Below are 15,753 nucleotides of genomic sequence, written 5' to 3'. Positions count from 1 at the left end.
GATTTTTGAAAGACAAGCCCATGAACGAATGATAGTGATGGATGTGCGGTGGGCGTGGGTAAAAGCCCAGATACATACCAACACGTCAGAAAAGCAATGCTTGTGTGCTGCTATGCTCGACCTAAAAAGGGGGTCTTTCCTGACCAAGTGCTAGCTTTCTGCCAAATTTGGGGTAATTCCATCCAGCAGTTCAGGCAGCAGTGTTGTCACAAAATCCCTATAGGATATTGCATGGGGAAAATGCATTTTGCAACCCCCCTTTTTCTTGGCCACCGCATGACGAATCACCCCAAAACTTTCAACACAGCAGCTGAACTCAGGTACGTACCACTTTTGAAAATTTCAAAAAGATTTGGCAAAGGGCGCCAAAGTTATTGGCGAAACCAAAAGTGCTTTTCCTATGGAAGCTAGGTCCTACTTACAACTACCTACTGGCGACCGCCAGTATGTATATGAATGTACACAAATGAACACCTGAGCTAAATTCAGAAATTAAAATCTGAACTCTTAAGCAATTTCATTGAAATGCTTACACTTGACTGGTCTCCTAGAGATAAATTCCCATTCACCATTGTTCCTGACAAAAGATCAATATATAAGAGAGATACACATAATAGAAATAAACATTGTCTAGCTTAAACAGGAGCATTTATAGATAGAAAAGAAGTTGAAATAAGTGAAAAGATACTGTATAGAAATCTCATGTGCTCTTAAACAACATTAGAGGAATGGTGCATTTTGTACTTTCTGCATCGCTCAGCCAGGTCAAACTGTATAAGGATAGATATAAACACATACAACTGTCACCGACCAACAAGGTGGGACCAAACAAACACTGACATTTTCACTGCACTTGCTGACAACATGATGAGGATGCAGAGCCAGATCTATAGATGGATGCCTACACCTAAACAAGACTTTAGGAAGTCCCCTTTTTGTAAGGTTGTAAACTATGCTTATGAACGTCTTCAGAGGTGGGCATGCTGCATTGGTCACATCCAAAAAGCTTAGCGTGAATGCCAACAACAGCTCTGTATCAACTGCATACAATTATTCAGGAAAACACGAGCTGTATAAACAGTTGTAGTACATGTGCATGGACAAACCTTTACAGATGGGCCTCACGCATGACAGACGGAACAGTTACTCAGTACTAACACTAGTTAACATGACTATCTTATTTGGAATAATTATGAATGCCACTTTATTTTGGCTCTTTAACCCCAATTTGAGTCACAACGATATGGAGAATCTTTGATAATCCCACTTAAGTCTTTGCCACTGTTGACCTATTTCCTTTAGCAAGAATGCTAACTCTTGAAATTTCAGAGTCAAAAGAGGGAACTAATAACATAGACTTAGATACTCATAGTGTAACTATCCTCTTTCTGATTCCATTGATAAGCAGCTGTTGGATTTTTTGATGGAGGCACATACTCAACAATATATTTATATGCTGGAGTGCAGGTTGGACAACGTGGATTTTAATCCTACAACCAAAGGCAACAGTTTCCACAACAGACGTGTATTGACCTCCCCCTAGCAACAGCAGCAAACCTGCCACAGCCTGAGAAGGGCCTTTGGAAAGTTCTCAACACTATGTCAGATAGTGTCATGTCATCATCATCTTCTGGTTTCTTTCAGGGTTCTAATTCAGATTGGTATAGGAAAAGGCCACATGCCTTGTCCTAATATGCCAGCTAGGTTATGGAGGCACTATGAAGTTACGTTTGGTTTTGGGAAATGAAAACAATTTCTGTACTGATATCCATGCCAAAAGAAATCAAAAGTGTAAAGAAAAGTCTTCCATACATTTATCAGAAAATAAATTTACCACAGATGGACAAATGGGGTAGTGTGCGAATTTATTTGTTTTACTCACAAACTAGACAAGGTGAGAGGTTGGTAATGCTATTTTGATGCCCTCTAAGTTTCAGTGATTTAGCATTCTGTAATATGACGTTTGAACGTGAACATTTAAAGTGCCTGGAAATGTATCTCTTAGACGCCAGAGGTGTTCTGCTGTCATTCTTCGTGTTGATAATCAAGGTGGTTAATCTGTTTTTACATCTGAACTTCATAACATACTGTGCAATATACTGTTCCCCCGATTTCTGTATGCAGTACACCGTTGTCTGCCTGAAATCAATAGGACGAAGTCGCTCAGAGACTAACTCGCCTCAAGTGACAAATGGTGGATGTGCAAAAATCTCTCTGGGGGCGACCACTGCTGCTGCTCACACCTTGTATGACAAGTTCAGTTTTTGCTAATCTCTGAGATATTCAATTAATACAAGAAAATGAAACTCATTAGAAAGGTAATACTCAATCAGAATGACATTTAAACTAACAGATAATACATGTTATCAATTCATTTATGTGCATTTCCAAACAACCTTTATATATATTTTAACATATATAAACAGACGAAAATTGAAATGTCGACTGTAGTCTATTCTCCAATATGAAATATCCAATTGTACTCAGGCAGTGAATATAATCTAATTCATACACTAAAACGGTATTTAACATATTTACCACAGGAAAAGTGTGCACTTTTTGTTGTTCAGTCTTATTTGTGAAAATCCAATCTTTTTGTGAATCTGGTTTCTGCAACCTTTGAAATAATGTGAAGCCTCTGCAAGTGCCACCTGGGAAAATGGCCGTTTACAACAATAGGCTGTACAAACATTTATTTAGTGGAATTAGTACAATGTAATTAGAGTTCTACCTACACCGAGGTTGATCAGCATAGTCAATGATTCTAAATCATTCTTCTTCGTGACTAGTGAAATAAAACATGGTGGAAGTTGCGGACACTCATGGTAACTTCTCAATCACACTGTTGCCAAGACGATGTCCAGGGCTTCATCTCTTGACACAAGAGATAATACCAATAGCAAGTGACTTGAAAGAAAACCAACCGTGCTTTACACAGGGTAAAACTGGAGCATGAGAAAATGCAGTGCTGCCTTTAGGCACAGAAATACAGTGATATTAAGTAGATATTAAGTAGAATAAAGTACTTGGATAGGTTTACACAACTGTTCAGGAGAGAAAGAGTTGAAAATAGATATATTATGAGGAGTGGGCCTGAGCACAGACAAAACTCCTTAGTGCGGAGCCTAAACACTGATTGGGCTCATGTTTAAGGATATGCACGGTTGACCATGATAAAGGGATTCAAAATATTATAAAATACAAATTTCTAGGTACAGACTACTAAGCATTATGAGACCTCAGCTAAATGAGAGCTCACAAGCACCTGACTGGTGTGACCAAATTAAAATTACAAGATGACGTGAATGGATACTCTATAAATTGAAGTATTTTTATGAATGATTACCCAAACCCTGGAATGTACATACCCTAAAGAAAGTTTGTCTTGATTGCAGCCTAAGATGGCTCGTCAACCTTTTTGTGGTCCTACTGGTGCTCCCAAACATATAGGCAAAGGCATCCCTATTTTCAGAAGATTTCACACGCAGCACTCATAAGCATATAAAGAGGTAAGGGTTCCAGAAGCTGATGCCCAGTATTGAAACAGGTGGATGAGTGTCCTAAACTGTAACAAACAAGCTTCTGTGCTTACGACCAGAGTTCCCATCCATACAACTTCTGTGGCTTGAGGCAATTAACAGCTATCTGGTCATGAATCAGCAACATAGCTGTGAAAAGTTATGGTGTTTTGGATGGTTCTCACCTGCACCATCAGTGGTTGAAGCATGAGCTGCCAAGGGAAGAGTTGAGCTACAGAGAGGACTGCAAAAACTTGGCAAAAGACTCAACAGCAGGAAAATGCGGGGTAGGAGCAAGGGCACTCAGACTGTGGTACTAATTTGAACAGCAGCTAATCAGCAGCACTGGAAGGGTGCACAACGTTAGTACTAAGAGAGAGGAAAGTAATGCTAGTGTTGAGAGGGGGTGAAGTGGTGGGGGTTGAGCTGAATTTTATGGATCTAAGGCATCAGCACTGGAAGTGTGCAAGGCTGAATTAGCGTGCTGAAGTCTAAGCATTTAATAGCATAAAATAGAGACACAGGGAGTTTGTGAGGGGTCGAAGTGGATGGAAAGGAATAAGGGCAAGCATACTAAAAACAGTTAATTTAAAGTAAATAGTTTCAAACGTTGCATCATAGACTTTCCATCCTGCATTGATTTTTCAGATTCATATACCTAAAGAAATGTCACAACCCAAAATACATACATGACTAGTGTTAAGAAGAGGCAGGTCTTCCAGTTAAAATCTCCATAGCTGCAACAAAGGAGCAAGCAACTCTTGTGTGCCTCGAGACAAATTATCAGTGTCGCGTCCTCTTAGCTCCACATCTTCTTCATCACCTAGTTACTACGGCAGCTTCTATACTAACGTGGATTGGTTCTACCCAAATGTAGCATGTCTACTCCAGGCTCCTAAGGAAGGTTGGAGCTTAATTATTAAATGGCTTTGTGTATACTTTGTGTGTTCTCATCTTCTTTAACTCATTCAGTCTGCAACAGGTCTATCGATGTTCAAGTTCCAGATCTGAGACTTCACAGAGGTTCTCACTTGGGACTAGGACTCAATGGAATGCATTTTTTCAGGTCAAATATGCTGTAAGTAGTCTCAGCCAATGGCATCCAGCCATAAAAGCGCATTCCACTATTGGGTGGTGATCAAGGTACAATATTTCCCACTTGGATGTCCACCATCCAGTCAATTCAGGCATAAATACTTCTCCATCCTCAGTCATTGCCCGTGGGGAATACAAATACAGCTGATGAGAAAAGGAAGAGATGGCAGCTTCAAAAAGTACACTGTCCTTTTTTACTCCACATAGTCAGTGTGACACTGGCCTTAAGCAAGTCTGGCAAATGAGTCCTTGGAAGGATTAAGCACCAGGACGTCCAGCAGAATATCCCATACACAGAATACCAGGTGCCTAGGAAAAAAGAGAACAAGAGCTGAAGTAAAAAATGAGCAGAGATAGGTGAAGTTGCCTTACTGTGAACGCAACATTAATATATCTCAAATTAAACTATCTCTGCGGGGCACCACAGTTTTAACATCGGATACAGTTTCACTAGTAACTCAATAAAACCTATTATCTTCCATTAAAGTCCACTGGGGCAACATGACAGCAGTAATAATAAAACAGCTGACCCCTGGAGCAGTAATGACCTGTTTCTTAATGTCACGTGCAAGCTCCTTGCATTGTCTGTGGGTGTGAAAACCTTCTGACGGAGAGGGTGTTATCCTTCTGTGTTTATTTATTTTGATGGGGGTTTCATCCACATTATTCCTTTCTCCTCCTCCACCCCTCAATAATGCCTCCCACATTTACTGAAAGTGATTTAACAAATGGCATCCTCAATCTTTTTCCTTTTTTGTATAGTGCTCAACATAATTTGTGTTGATCCACTTTTTGGCCAAGATCCCTTTTACATCATAGGGTGGGTTCAGAAAATTAAAATCATATTATCTTCATTATTCATTTCTTCATTATTGATTCCTGTTTTAACTTATTTTCATAAAAAAAAAAAAAGGAGGGCTTTTATATTGGGAGCTTTTATGAAAGAAGTGGTGCTGTGCATATTACTTCCATATAAGTCATAGAAAAACGGGTGCACAGTTCCAAAAGAAATGTATCAATACAGCTCTTCCCCTAGTCCAGGAGAGATCAAGAACGGTTCCTGTGGGTAACCTAAATCAGAAACAAGTACCCTCACTCACCAGTTGGTGACGTGCTTCATCATCGGGCTTTGCTCCTCGTCAGACCGGCACTGCAATGTCTGATGGCCCCCTCGTGGGGGCTCTTTAACGGAGATCTTTTGAAGAGAATTGCCAGAGGTGAATGCAATAGTGTGGGATTGGTGAGATGAACTGTTAAAATTGACTAGAAGGACCCTATAGCAAATTATTTTATTGAAAATGTGGGCCTCTGTCAAGATTAAAAACAATTTAGGTAAGGGGAAGTAAAAATAATGTCTATCTTAACCTATTCACAATGTAGGGTCTGATGTTAGTGAACTCTACAGTCTAGGATTCAAGTATGTGTATGGCAGAGTTGGACATCCATACACTGCCTCAACTGAAAAAGGTCAACATGTTTGTCGCTGAAATAAGTCTATAAAGATCTTGGTGCGATTCGTCAGGACCTCAAAGTAATCATTCCTAATCCACACAGTTATGGTAAACTGGGTTAAATTTGTGATGCAGGAACCCTCCTTATAGGATGGGTCCCCAACGGGAATAGCGGAGAGCCTATGTGATCGAGCTAATGTAAAAATCAGCATGTTTTGGTGTCGGTCTAGGCTTCCATGAGCACCTACCCCTGCTCTGGATACGTGTATGTGTATTGGCTGGATCACATAGGCGCTCCTCTATTCCCGTTGGGGCCCATCCTTTAATTTTTCTACATAAGAGAGAGAAAAGTGGTAGGAAAATCAAACCAGTTAGTGAAATATCCACTTACCTATAACATCTGTAATGTTATAGATAAGTGGATATTCCATCCCAGGCATTTACCCATCAGGAAATAGCTTTACTTCAGGTATTTGAATGGTGAGAGGGTTGGAAAGCAGAATGTGCTGATTTGATGCTGCCAGAGTTCAGACTTTTTGAGAATACTGGGTAAAGCAACGGCATACTAAAGTTTAATTAGCGACATCATGGGGAATTAATAGAAATAAGACACCTCTAAACCACAAATGTACTTTGTAAAGTAAGATTTTTTTCAGACTGTAGTGCATAGTACATGAGCACATAACACTTGGAAAGAAAATGCCCTAAAATTTGATGGTATGCCAGCCTGAGTCTTTACGCTAGGTTTTAATATAATATATTTCCTGCGTTGCGAGAATGTAATTACAGTTCAAATTGCGTGTAACAAACAGAAGTCACTTGTGTTCAGCTTGTTCATGTTGTTCTAATGCTCCCACAATAGGATTTTTACCTGGTTTTTACTTGAACAAAATCTCAGTTAACCAACAGGATGTGATGGTGCAATTATGGGCATTTTGCATATTTATCGTATGAAAAAAGGCCACACATTATGCAAGATTATGGTGGCATAAACAAAATTGCACCCAGGCTTAAACACTTATAGCTACTTCAATGTCAAGGAAGAGTACAATATGAAAAAGGTTTCATGGCTGTATCTACTGTTCTCAGGGTTCATATCTTTTATAAATTCAAATGCTTAAATTATTACCAGTCTTCCCTATAGGATTTCATGTATGTGGTATTTGCATAGCACACACCTAGCTGAAAAGACAGTGGAGAGCTGTACAGGGTCAGAGTTTATGTATATGTGTATTTATACACATACACTCAATTAACAGTCAAACAGCCAATCATTACTTGTTACTTACCCACCTCACTATGTAACCTGAACTGCAACCAGTGAGATAGAACGACAGGGGGGGCACGGTCTGGCCACAGTGAAAGATAGCCACCTGAAAGAGGAGCTCCGTGCATCGGCAGGCCCCGGATGGAGGAAGGGGCGCCCTAGGGGCAGCAGAAGCCATTAACATCGGCCTTGGGTATGGCGCTGATGGCATTCTCCAGCCGACGGGCTGAAAAAAGGAATACCAGCCACCGGGGCTGGTGGTGTGCTATGCCCCCCTTCTCCCCCCCACCTGTCGACACCGCAGTGAGCCTCCTTTTTAGGAGAGCACTCTGTCCCCACGTTGCCACCCCTTTCCCCTCCTCCATCTGCAAATACTCTAGGGGAGGCAGAAGAGGAGGAATACAGTTACTTAGGGGGAGCCCTATTCAAAATAAAACGGAGGAACATGACCCCCGCAACCCTTAAGGGACAACGCACCACTGTCAGCCTGGCCTGGGGGTGAGAACATAATGTCCCCTTAGGACTCGCAACGGTCGCGACCCTAGGGCCAACAGCGCTGCATCCCACCCCGGCTGGACCACAACTTCATCATTATACGATGGCCCCCCCTTTTTTTCTGCTATCCACTGCTGCTGGCTGGCCAACAACGAAGATCAGGGGACCAACTGTGAACTGCATACAGCCTGAAGTTCTCTCTCACGCCAGCAGAACCTGCGACTATGCAGCCTCCCGTCCTCATTAAAGTGGCAAAAAGAATTAACATTGAGGCATACCAGGAGAAGACCGCCTGTCCATCCTCGTGCCAGTTCCTTCTGTCTACAGTAACCGCAACAGCTCAAGAGCTGGGCTGGGACCCAGGACAGAACATGGGTGGAACGGATAGCGGTGGGGCAACTTGGAGGAGACACCCCCAGCAAGACAGCTCCTTTTCTCTGAAACCCTCCAGCATTCACACCTGGCAGCCTCGACTCAAAAACCCACAGCCGGCGGATCCGCCCACTCCCACAGCGGGCCCAAAGCAGGATAATACCATGGAGGACATACTCCAATAAAGTGGGGAGCTGGCTAGAGGGAATGGACTTTACTATTTCTACGCTGGCGGCAGAAACTAAATCTATTCGCCTAGACATTGCCAGCATCCAGACTAGAATTACATGGCTGGAGAAACGCTTAACAGCAATGGAGGACCATCTGAACTCCGTGCCGGAGCGGTACCAGGAACTACTCTTTCTCTGCAGTAAGCTCATTGACTTAGGGGACAGAAACCATAGAGACAATGTCCGTTTCTTTGGTTTACTAGCACACATAAAGGGGTCAAACATCCAAGCCTTCTTACGGAAGACCCTTTCCGCCCTTACAGACCTAGCCTTCGCCCCCAACTGGAGTTCTAAATGGCGCACTGCCTGGGGCCAAAATGACCAGAAGGAGCATCCCACTCACGACCAATCATTGCCTGCCTCCTGTGCCACACCCAGGTCTGACAGCTCCTCACAGAGGTCCGCTCCCATGGTCCATTCCAAAACGAAGACTACTAGATCCATATAGCCGCTGACTTCTCAATGGAGACCAACGACCACCGCAAGGAATTTCTATCACTTTGCCTGTGCCTTCACCGAATGGAAGCTAAGTATGGCCTATCTGAACCAGAGTGCAGGTGGATGACCAAAAATCTCCAGTCAAAAGACTTCTACAACCCGGAAGACCTGTGTCTCTTTTTGGATGGCATTACGGACACAGCCATGGATCTGACACCTCCGACTCTGCCCTCAGGGCTACCGGAGGACTCTCGGAGCACATTGACTTTGCATGCCTCAGTGGAAGTCTGGAACTTCTATGACAGCGAGACTCATAGAGACAGGGACATGGAGAGTCTGACGAGATCCCATGGTGACAGACACTAGGTGCTTTTGGCTGTGACGCATCATATCCAGCAGCCAGACAGAGACAAGTCCCGCTCTCCTCTGAAGCACATTCTTGTCCCAACTGAACTTCTGGCAGCCACACAGGTCTGGTGAGAACTGGAGACTATTTAGGGACCGTGGGTACTATGTTCCCATCCTGCTGGGAGACGTACACCCTGACACATGTCTGTAGGAGGCTGGATTGGCTTGTAGTGAGTACCAAGGGGTACTTGCACCTTGCACCAGGCCCAGTTATCCCTTATTAGTGTATAGGGTGTCTAGCAGCTTAGGCTGATAGATAATGGTAGCTTAGCAGAGCAGCTTAGGCTGAACTAGGAGTCGAGTGAAGCTCCTACAGTACCACTAGTGTCACTTGCACAATATCACAAGAAAACACAATACACAGTTATACTAAAAATAAAGGTACTTTATTTTTATGACAATATGCCAAAGTATCTCAGAGTGTACCCTCAGTGAGAGGATAGGAAATATACACAAGATATATGTACACAATACCAAAAATATGCAGAATAGTCTTAGAAAACAGTGCAAACAATGTATAGTTACATTAGGATGCAATGGGGACACATAGGGATAGGGGCAACACAAACCATATACTCCAAAAGTGGAATGCGAACCACGAATGGACCCCAAACCTATGTGACCTTGTAGAGGGTCGCTGGGACTATTAGAAAATAGTGAGAGTTAGAAAATTAGCCCTCCCAAAGACCCTGAAAAGTGAGTGCAAAGTGCACTAAAGTTCCCCCAAGGACATAGAAGTCGTGATAGAGGAATAATGCAGGAAAGACACAAACCAACAATGCAACAACGATGGATTTAAAATCTGGGGTACCTGTGGAACAAGGGGACCAAGTCCAAAAGTCACAAGCAAGTCGGAGATGGGCAGATGCCCAGGAAATGCCAGCTGTGGGTTCAAAGAAGCTTCTACTGGACAGAAGAAGCTGAGGTTTCTGCAGGAACGAAAAGGGCTAGAGACTTCCCCTTTGGTGGACGGATCCCTCTCGCCGTGGAGAGTCATGCAGAAGTGTTTTCCCGCCGAAAGAACGCCAACAAGCCTTGCTAGCTGCAAATCGTGCGGTTAGCGTTTTTGGAATGCTGCTGTGGCCCAGGAGGGACCAGGAGGTCGCAAATTGGACCAGGAGGTAGAGGGGACGTCGAGCAAGACAAGGAGCCCTCTTAGCAGCAGGTAGCACCCGGAGAAGTGCCAGAAACAGGCACTACGAGGATGCGTGAAACGTGCTCACCCGAAGTTACACAAAAGAGTCCCACGTCGCCGGAGACCAACTTAGAAAGTCGTGCAATGCAGGTTAGAGTGCCGTGGACCCAGGCTTGGCTGTGCACAAAGGATTTCCGCCGGAAGTGCACAGGGGCCGGAGTAGCTGCAAAAGTCGCGGTTACCAACAATGCAGTCTGGTGTGGGGAGGCAAGGACTTACCTCCACCAAACTTGGACTGAAGAGTCACTGGACTGTGGGAGTCACTTGGACAGAGTTGCTGGATTCAAGGGACCTCGCTCGTCGTGCTGAGAGGAGACCCAAGGGACCAGTAATGCAGCTTTTTGGTGCCTGCGGTTGCAGGGGGAAGATTCCGTCGACCCACGGGAGATTTCTTCTGAGCTTCTAGTGCAGAGAGGAGGCAGACTACCCCCCACAGCATGCACCACCAGGAAAACAGTCGAGAAGGCGGCAGGATCAGCGTTACAGAGATGCAGTAGTCGTCTTTGCTACTATGTTGCAGTTTTGCAGGCTTCCAGCGCGGTCAGCAGTCGATTCCTTGGCAGAAGGTGAAGAGAGAGATGCAGAGGAACTCTGATGAGCTCTTGCATTAATTATCTAAAGTTTCCCCAGAGACAGAGACCCTAAATAGCCAGAAAAGAGGGTTTGTCTACCTAGGAGAGAGGATAGGCTAGCAACACCTGAAGGAGCCTATCAGAAGGAGTCTCTGACGTCACCTGGTGGCACTGGCCACTCAGAGCAGTCCAGTGTGCCAGCAGCACCTCTGTTTCCAAGATGGCAGAGGTCTGGAGCACACTGAAGGAGATCTGGACACCTCCCATGGGAGGTGCAGGTCAGGGGAGTGGTCACTCACCTTTCCTTTGTCCAGTTGCGCGCCAGAGCAGGGCTAAGGGGTCCCCTGAACCGGTGTAGACTGGCTTATGCAGAATTGGGCACATCTGTGCCCAAGAAAGCATTTCCAGAGGCTGGGGGAGGCTACTCCTCCCCTGCCTTCACACCATTTTCCAAAGGGAGAGGGTGTAACACCCTCTCTCAGAGGAAGTCCTTTGTTCTGCCATCCTGGGACAAGCCTGGCTTGACCCCAGGGGGGCAGAAACCTGTCTGAGGGGTTGGCAGCAGCAGCAGCTGCAGTGAAACCCCAGGAAAGGCAGTTTGGCAGTACCAGGGTCTGTGCTACAGACCACTGGGATCATGGGATTGTGCCAACTATGCCAGGATGGCATAGAGGGGGCAATTCCATGATCATAGACATGTTACATGGCCATATTCGGAGTTACCATTGTGAAGCTACATATAGGTAGTGACCTATATGTAGTGCACGTGTGTAATGGTGTCCCCACACTCACAAAGTCCGGGGAATTGGCCCTGAACAATGTGGGGGCACCTTGGCTAGTGCCAGGGTGCCCTCACACTAAGGAACTTTGCACCTAACCTTTACCAGGTAAAGGTTAGACATATAGGTGACTTATAAGTTACTTAAGTGCAGTGTAAAATGGCTGTGAAATAACGTGGACGTTATTTCACTCGGGCTGCAGTGGCTGGCCTGTGTAAGAATTGTCAGAGCTCCCTATGGGTGGCAAAAGAAATTCTGCAGCCCATAGGGATATCCTGGAACCCCAATACCCTGGGTACCTCAGTACCATATACTAGGGAATTATAAGGGTGTTCCAGTAAGCCAATGTAAATTGGTAAAATTGGTCACTAGCCTGTTAGTGACAATTTGAAAGAAATGAGAGAGCATAACCACTGAGGTTCTGGTTAGCAGAGCCTCAGTGAGACAGTTAGTCACTACAAAGGTAACACATTCAGGCACACTTATGAGCACTGGGGCCCTGGAGAACAGGGTCCCAGTGACACATACAACTAAAACAACATATATACAGTGAAAAATGGGGGTAACATGCCAGGCAAGATGGTACTTTCCTACACAACCCCCCCCAAACGAAGGACAATAAGACTAGTCATTCCCTGATGGGTCTTCATTGTCTAAGTGGAAATATCTGGAGAGTCCATCTGCATTGGAGTGGCTACTCCCAGGTCTATGTTCCACTGTATAGTCCATTCCCTGTAGGGATATGGACCACCTCAACAATTTAGGATTTTCACCTTTCATTTGTTTTAGCCAAAGTAGAGGTTTGTGGTCTGTCTGAACAATGAAGTGAGTGCCAAACAGGTATGGCCTCAACTTCTTCAGTGCCCAGACCACAGCAAAGGCCTCCCTCTCAATGGCGACCAACGCTTTTCTCTAGGGGTCAACCTCCTACTAATAAAAGCAACAGGTTGATCCTGGCCCTCAGAATTAAGTTGTGATAGGACTGCCCCTACTCCTAATTCAGATGCATCAGTTTGGACATAGAATTTTTTAGAGTAACAAGGGCTTTTCAGGACAGGTGCAGAGCACATGGCCTGCTTCAGCTCCTCAAAAGCTTTCTGACAGTTTGTTGTCCATAATACCTTTTTAGGCATTTTCTTGGATGTGAGGTCATTAAGAGGGGCTGCCATGGAGCCATAGTTCTTAATGAACCTCCTGTAATACCCAGTGAGGCCTAGGAAGGCTCTCACCTGAGTCTGAGTAGTAGGGGGAACCCAATCAATAATTGTTTGGATTTTCCCCTGTAGTGGTGCAATCTGTTCTCCACCAACAAGGTGTCCCAGATAAACCACCTTACCCTGCCCTATCTGGCACTTTGAAGCCTTGATAGTGAGGCCTGCCTTTTGCAGGGCCTCCAAAACTTTCCATAGGTGGACCAGGTGATCATCCCAGCTGGAGCTAAAGACAGCTATATCGTCCAAATATGCTGCACTGAAAGCTTCCAGCCCTTGCAGGACTGTGTTCACCAACCTCTGAAAAGTGGCAGGTGCATTTTTCAATCCAAAAGGCATTACAGTGAACTGGTAATGTCCTCCAATGGTTGAAAATGCTGTTTTAGGTTTAGCATCTTCTGATAATTTGATCTGCCAATACCCTGCAGTCAAATCAAAAGTGCTTAGATACTTGGCAGATGCCAGTGTATCTATGAGCTCATCTGCCCTGGGTATAGGGTGAGCATCAGTTTTGGTTACCAGGTTGAGATTTCTATAGTCTACACAAAACCGCATTTCCTTCTTTCCATCTTTGGAATGGGGTTTTGGTACAAGTACCACAGGAGAAGCCCATGGACTTTCAGAGTGTTCAACCACTCCTAGTTCTAACATTTTCTGCACCTCTTGCTTTATGCAGTCCCTGACATGGTCAGGCTGCCTATAGATCTTACTTTTGACAGGTAAACTGTCTCCAGTATCTATAGTGTGCTCACACCAAGAAGTGGTACCTGGCACAGTAGAGAAGAGTTCAGAGAATTGATCTAGGAGATTTATGCAATGGTCTTTCTGCTCAGCAGTAAGACAATCAGCCAAAACTACACCTTCCACAAGAGCATCTTGTTCTGTGGAAGAGAAGAGATCAGGTAGAGGATCACTGTCTTCTTCCTGTCCCTCATCAGTTGCCATGAGCAGGGTGAGATCAGCCCTGTCATAGTAGGGTTTCAGGTGGTTGACATGGAGCACCCTAAGGGGACTCCTGGCAGTGCCTAAGTCAACCAAATAGGTGACTTCACCCTTTTTCTCAACAATTGTGTGGGGTCCACTCCATTTATCTTGGAGTGCTCTTGGGGCCACAGGCTCCAAGACCCACACTTTCTGCCCTGGTTTGTACTGAACCAAAACAGCCTTCTGATCATGCCATTGCTTCTGGAGCTCTTGGCTGGCCTGAAGGTTTTTACTGGCCTTTTTCATATACTCAGCCATCCTTGATCTGAGGCCAAGTACATAATCCACAATATCTTGTTTTGGAGCTTTTAAAGGTTGTTCCCAACCCTCCTTGACAAGTGTGAGTGGACCCCTAACAGGGTGTCCAAAAAGAAGTTCAAAGGGGCTGAAGCCCACTCCTTTCTGGGGTACCTCCCTGTAGGCAAAAAGAAGGCATGGTAGAAGGATATCCCATCTCCTGCGGAGTTTTTCAGGGAGACCCATAATCATGCCTTTGAGAGTTTTGTTAAATCTCTCCACCAGTCCATTTGTTTGTGGATGATAGGGTGTAGTGAATTTATAAGTTACACCACACTCCTTCCACATGGCCTTTAAGTATGCAGACATGAAATTGCTTCCCCTGTCTGATACTACTTCCTTTGGGAAGCCCACTCTGGAAAATATTCCCAGGAGGGCCTTTGCCACTACAGGAGCTGTAGTGGTCCTTAAAGGAATAGCTTCAGGGTATCTTGTGGCATGGTCCACTACCACCAAGATAAACCTATTGCCTGAAGCAGTAGGAGGGTCAAGGGGGCCAACTATGTCAACCCCTACCCTTTCAAAGGGAACCCCAACCACAGGTAGTGGAATAAGGGGTGCCTTTGGGGTGCCACCTGTCTTGCCACTGGCTTGACAGGTTTCACAGGACTTACAAAACTCTTTTGTGTCCTCAGACATCCTAGGCCAATGAAACAAGGGAACAAGCCTGTCCCAAGTTTTCATTTGTCCCAGATGTCCTGCTAGGGGAATGTCGTGGGCAAGAGTTAGGAGGAACTTTCTGTACTCCTGAGGAATCACTAATCTCCTGGCAGCTCCAGGTTTAGGATCCCTTGCCTCAGTGTACAAGAGGTTGTCCTCCGAGTAAACTCTGTGAGAGTCACTGACATCCCCATTAGCCTGTTTGACAGCTTGCTATCTTAGACCCTCTAATGTGGGACAGGTTTGCTGTGCCACACTCAGCTCCTCCCTGGCAGGCCCCTCTTCACCCAAAAGCTTAGCAGTGTCTGCTTCAAGCTCCTCTGGTGTAGGTTCTGCACAGGGAGGGAATTCTTCTTCCTCAGAAGTTGAATCCACTGTAGAGGGAGGGATAGTAGGAAGTGTTTTGCTTCTACTAGCCCTAGCTTTAGGGAGCACTTGGTCCATTGTTCCAGGATCCAAGCTTCCCTGTCCTTTTTGCTTTTTGGCCTGAGCCCTGGTTAAAGCAAAAATATGCCCTGGGATGCCCAGCATTGCTGCATGGGCCTCCAACTCCACATCTTACCAAGCTGATGTCTCCAAATCATTTCCTAGTAGACAGTCTACAGGTAAATCTGTGGCTACCACAACTTTCTTTGGACCAGTAACCCCCCCCCAGTTGAGATTTACAACAGCCATGGGGTGGCTAAGTGTGTTGTTGTGAGCATCGGTTACTTGGTACTGGTGACCAAGTAGGTGTTGTTCAGGGTGGACCAGTTTCTCTATGACCATAGTCACACTGGCA

At 45.0% G+C, this 15,753-nt stretch overlaps 1 protein-coding gene across 1 annotated transcript in view; it reads right to left on the bottom strand.

Annotated features, from left to right (window-relative positions):
- Positions 1-1,848: 1,848 nt before the first annotated feature.
- Positions 1,849-15,753, bottom strand: part of SNX19 (sorting nexin 19) — a 142,773-nt gene continuing 128,868 nt past the window's right edge. Inside the window, exon 11 of the mRNA XM_069224461.1 lies at positions 1,849-4,922. Coding sequence (XP_069080562.1) covers positions 4,838-4,922 — 85 coding nt within the window. The 3' untranslated portion in view covers positions 1,849-4,837. The remainder of the gene's footprint in view (positions 4,923-15,753) is intronic.

This window comes from Pleurodeles waltl, chromosome 3_1 (assembly GCF_031143425.1).
Source record: "Pleurodeles waltl isolate 20211129_DDA chromosome 3_1, aPleWal1.hap1.20221129, whole genome shotgun sequence".
In the NCBI taxonomy this organism is placed as follows: Eukaryota; Metazoa; Chordata; class Amphibia; order Caudata; family Salamandridae; genus Pleurodeles; species Pleurodeles waltl.
The sequence above is the reverse complement of the archived record's forward strand: the minus strand, read 5'-3'. Positions and strand labels throughout refer to the sequence as shown.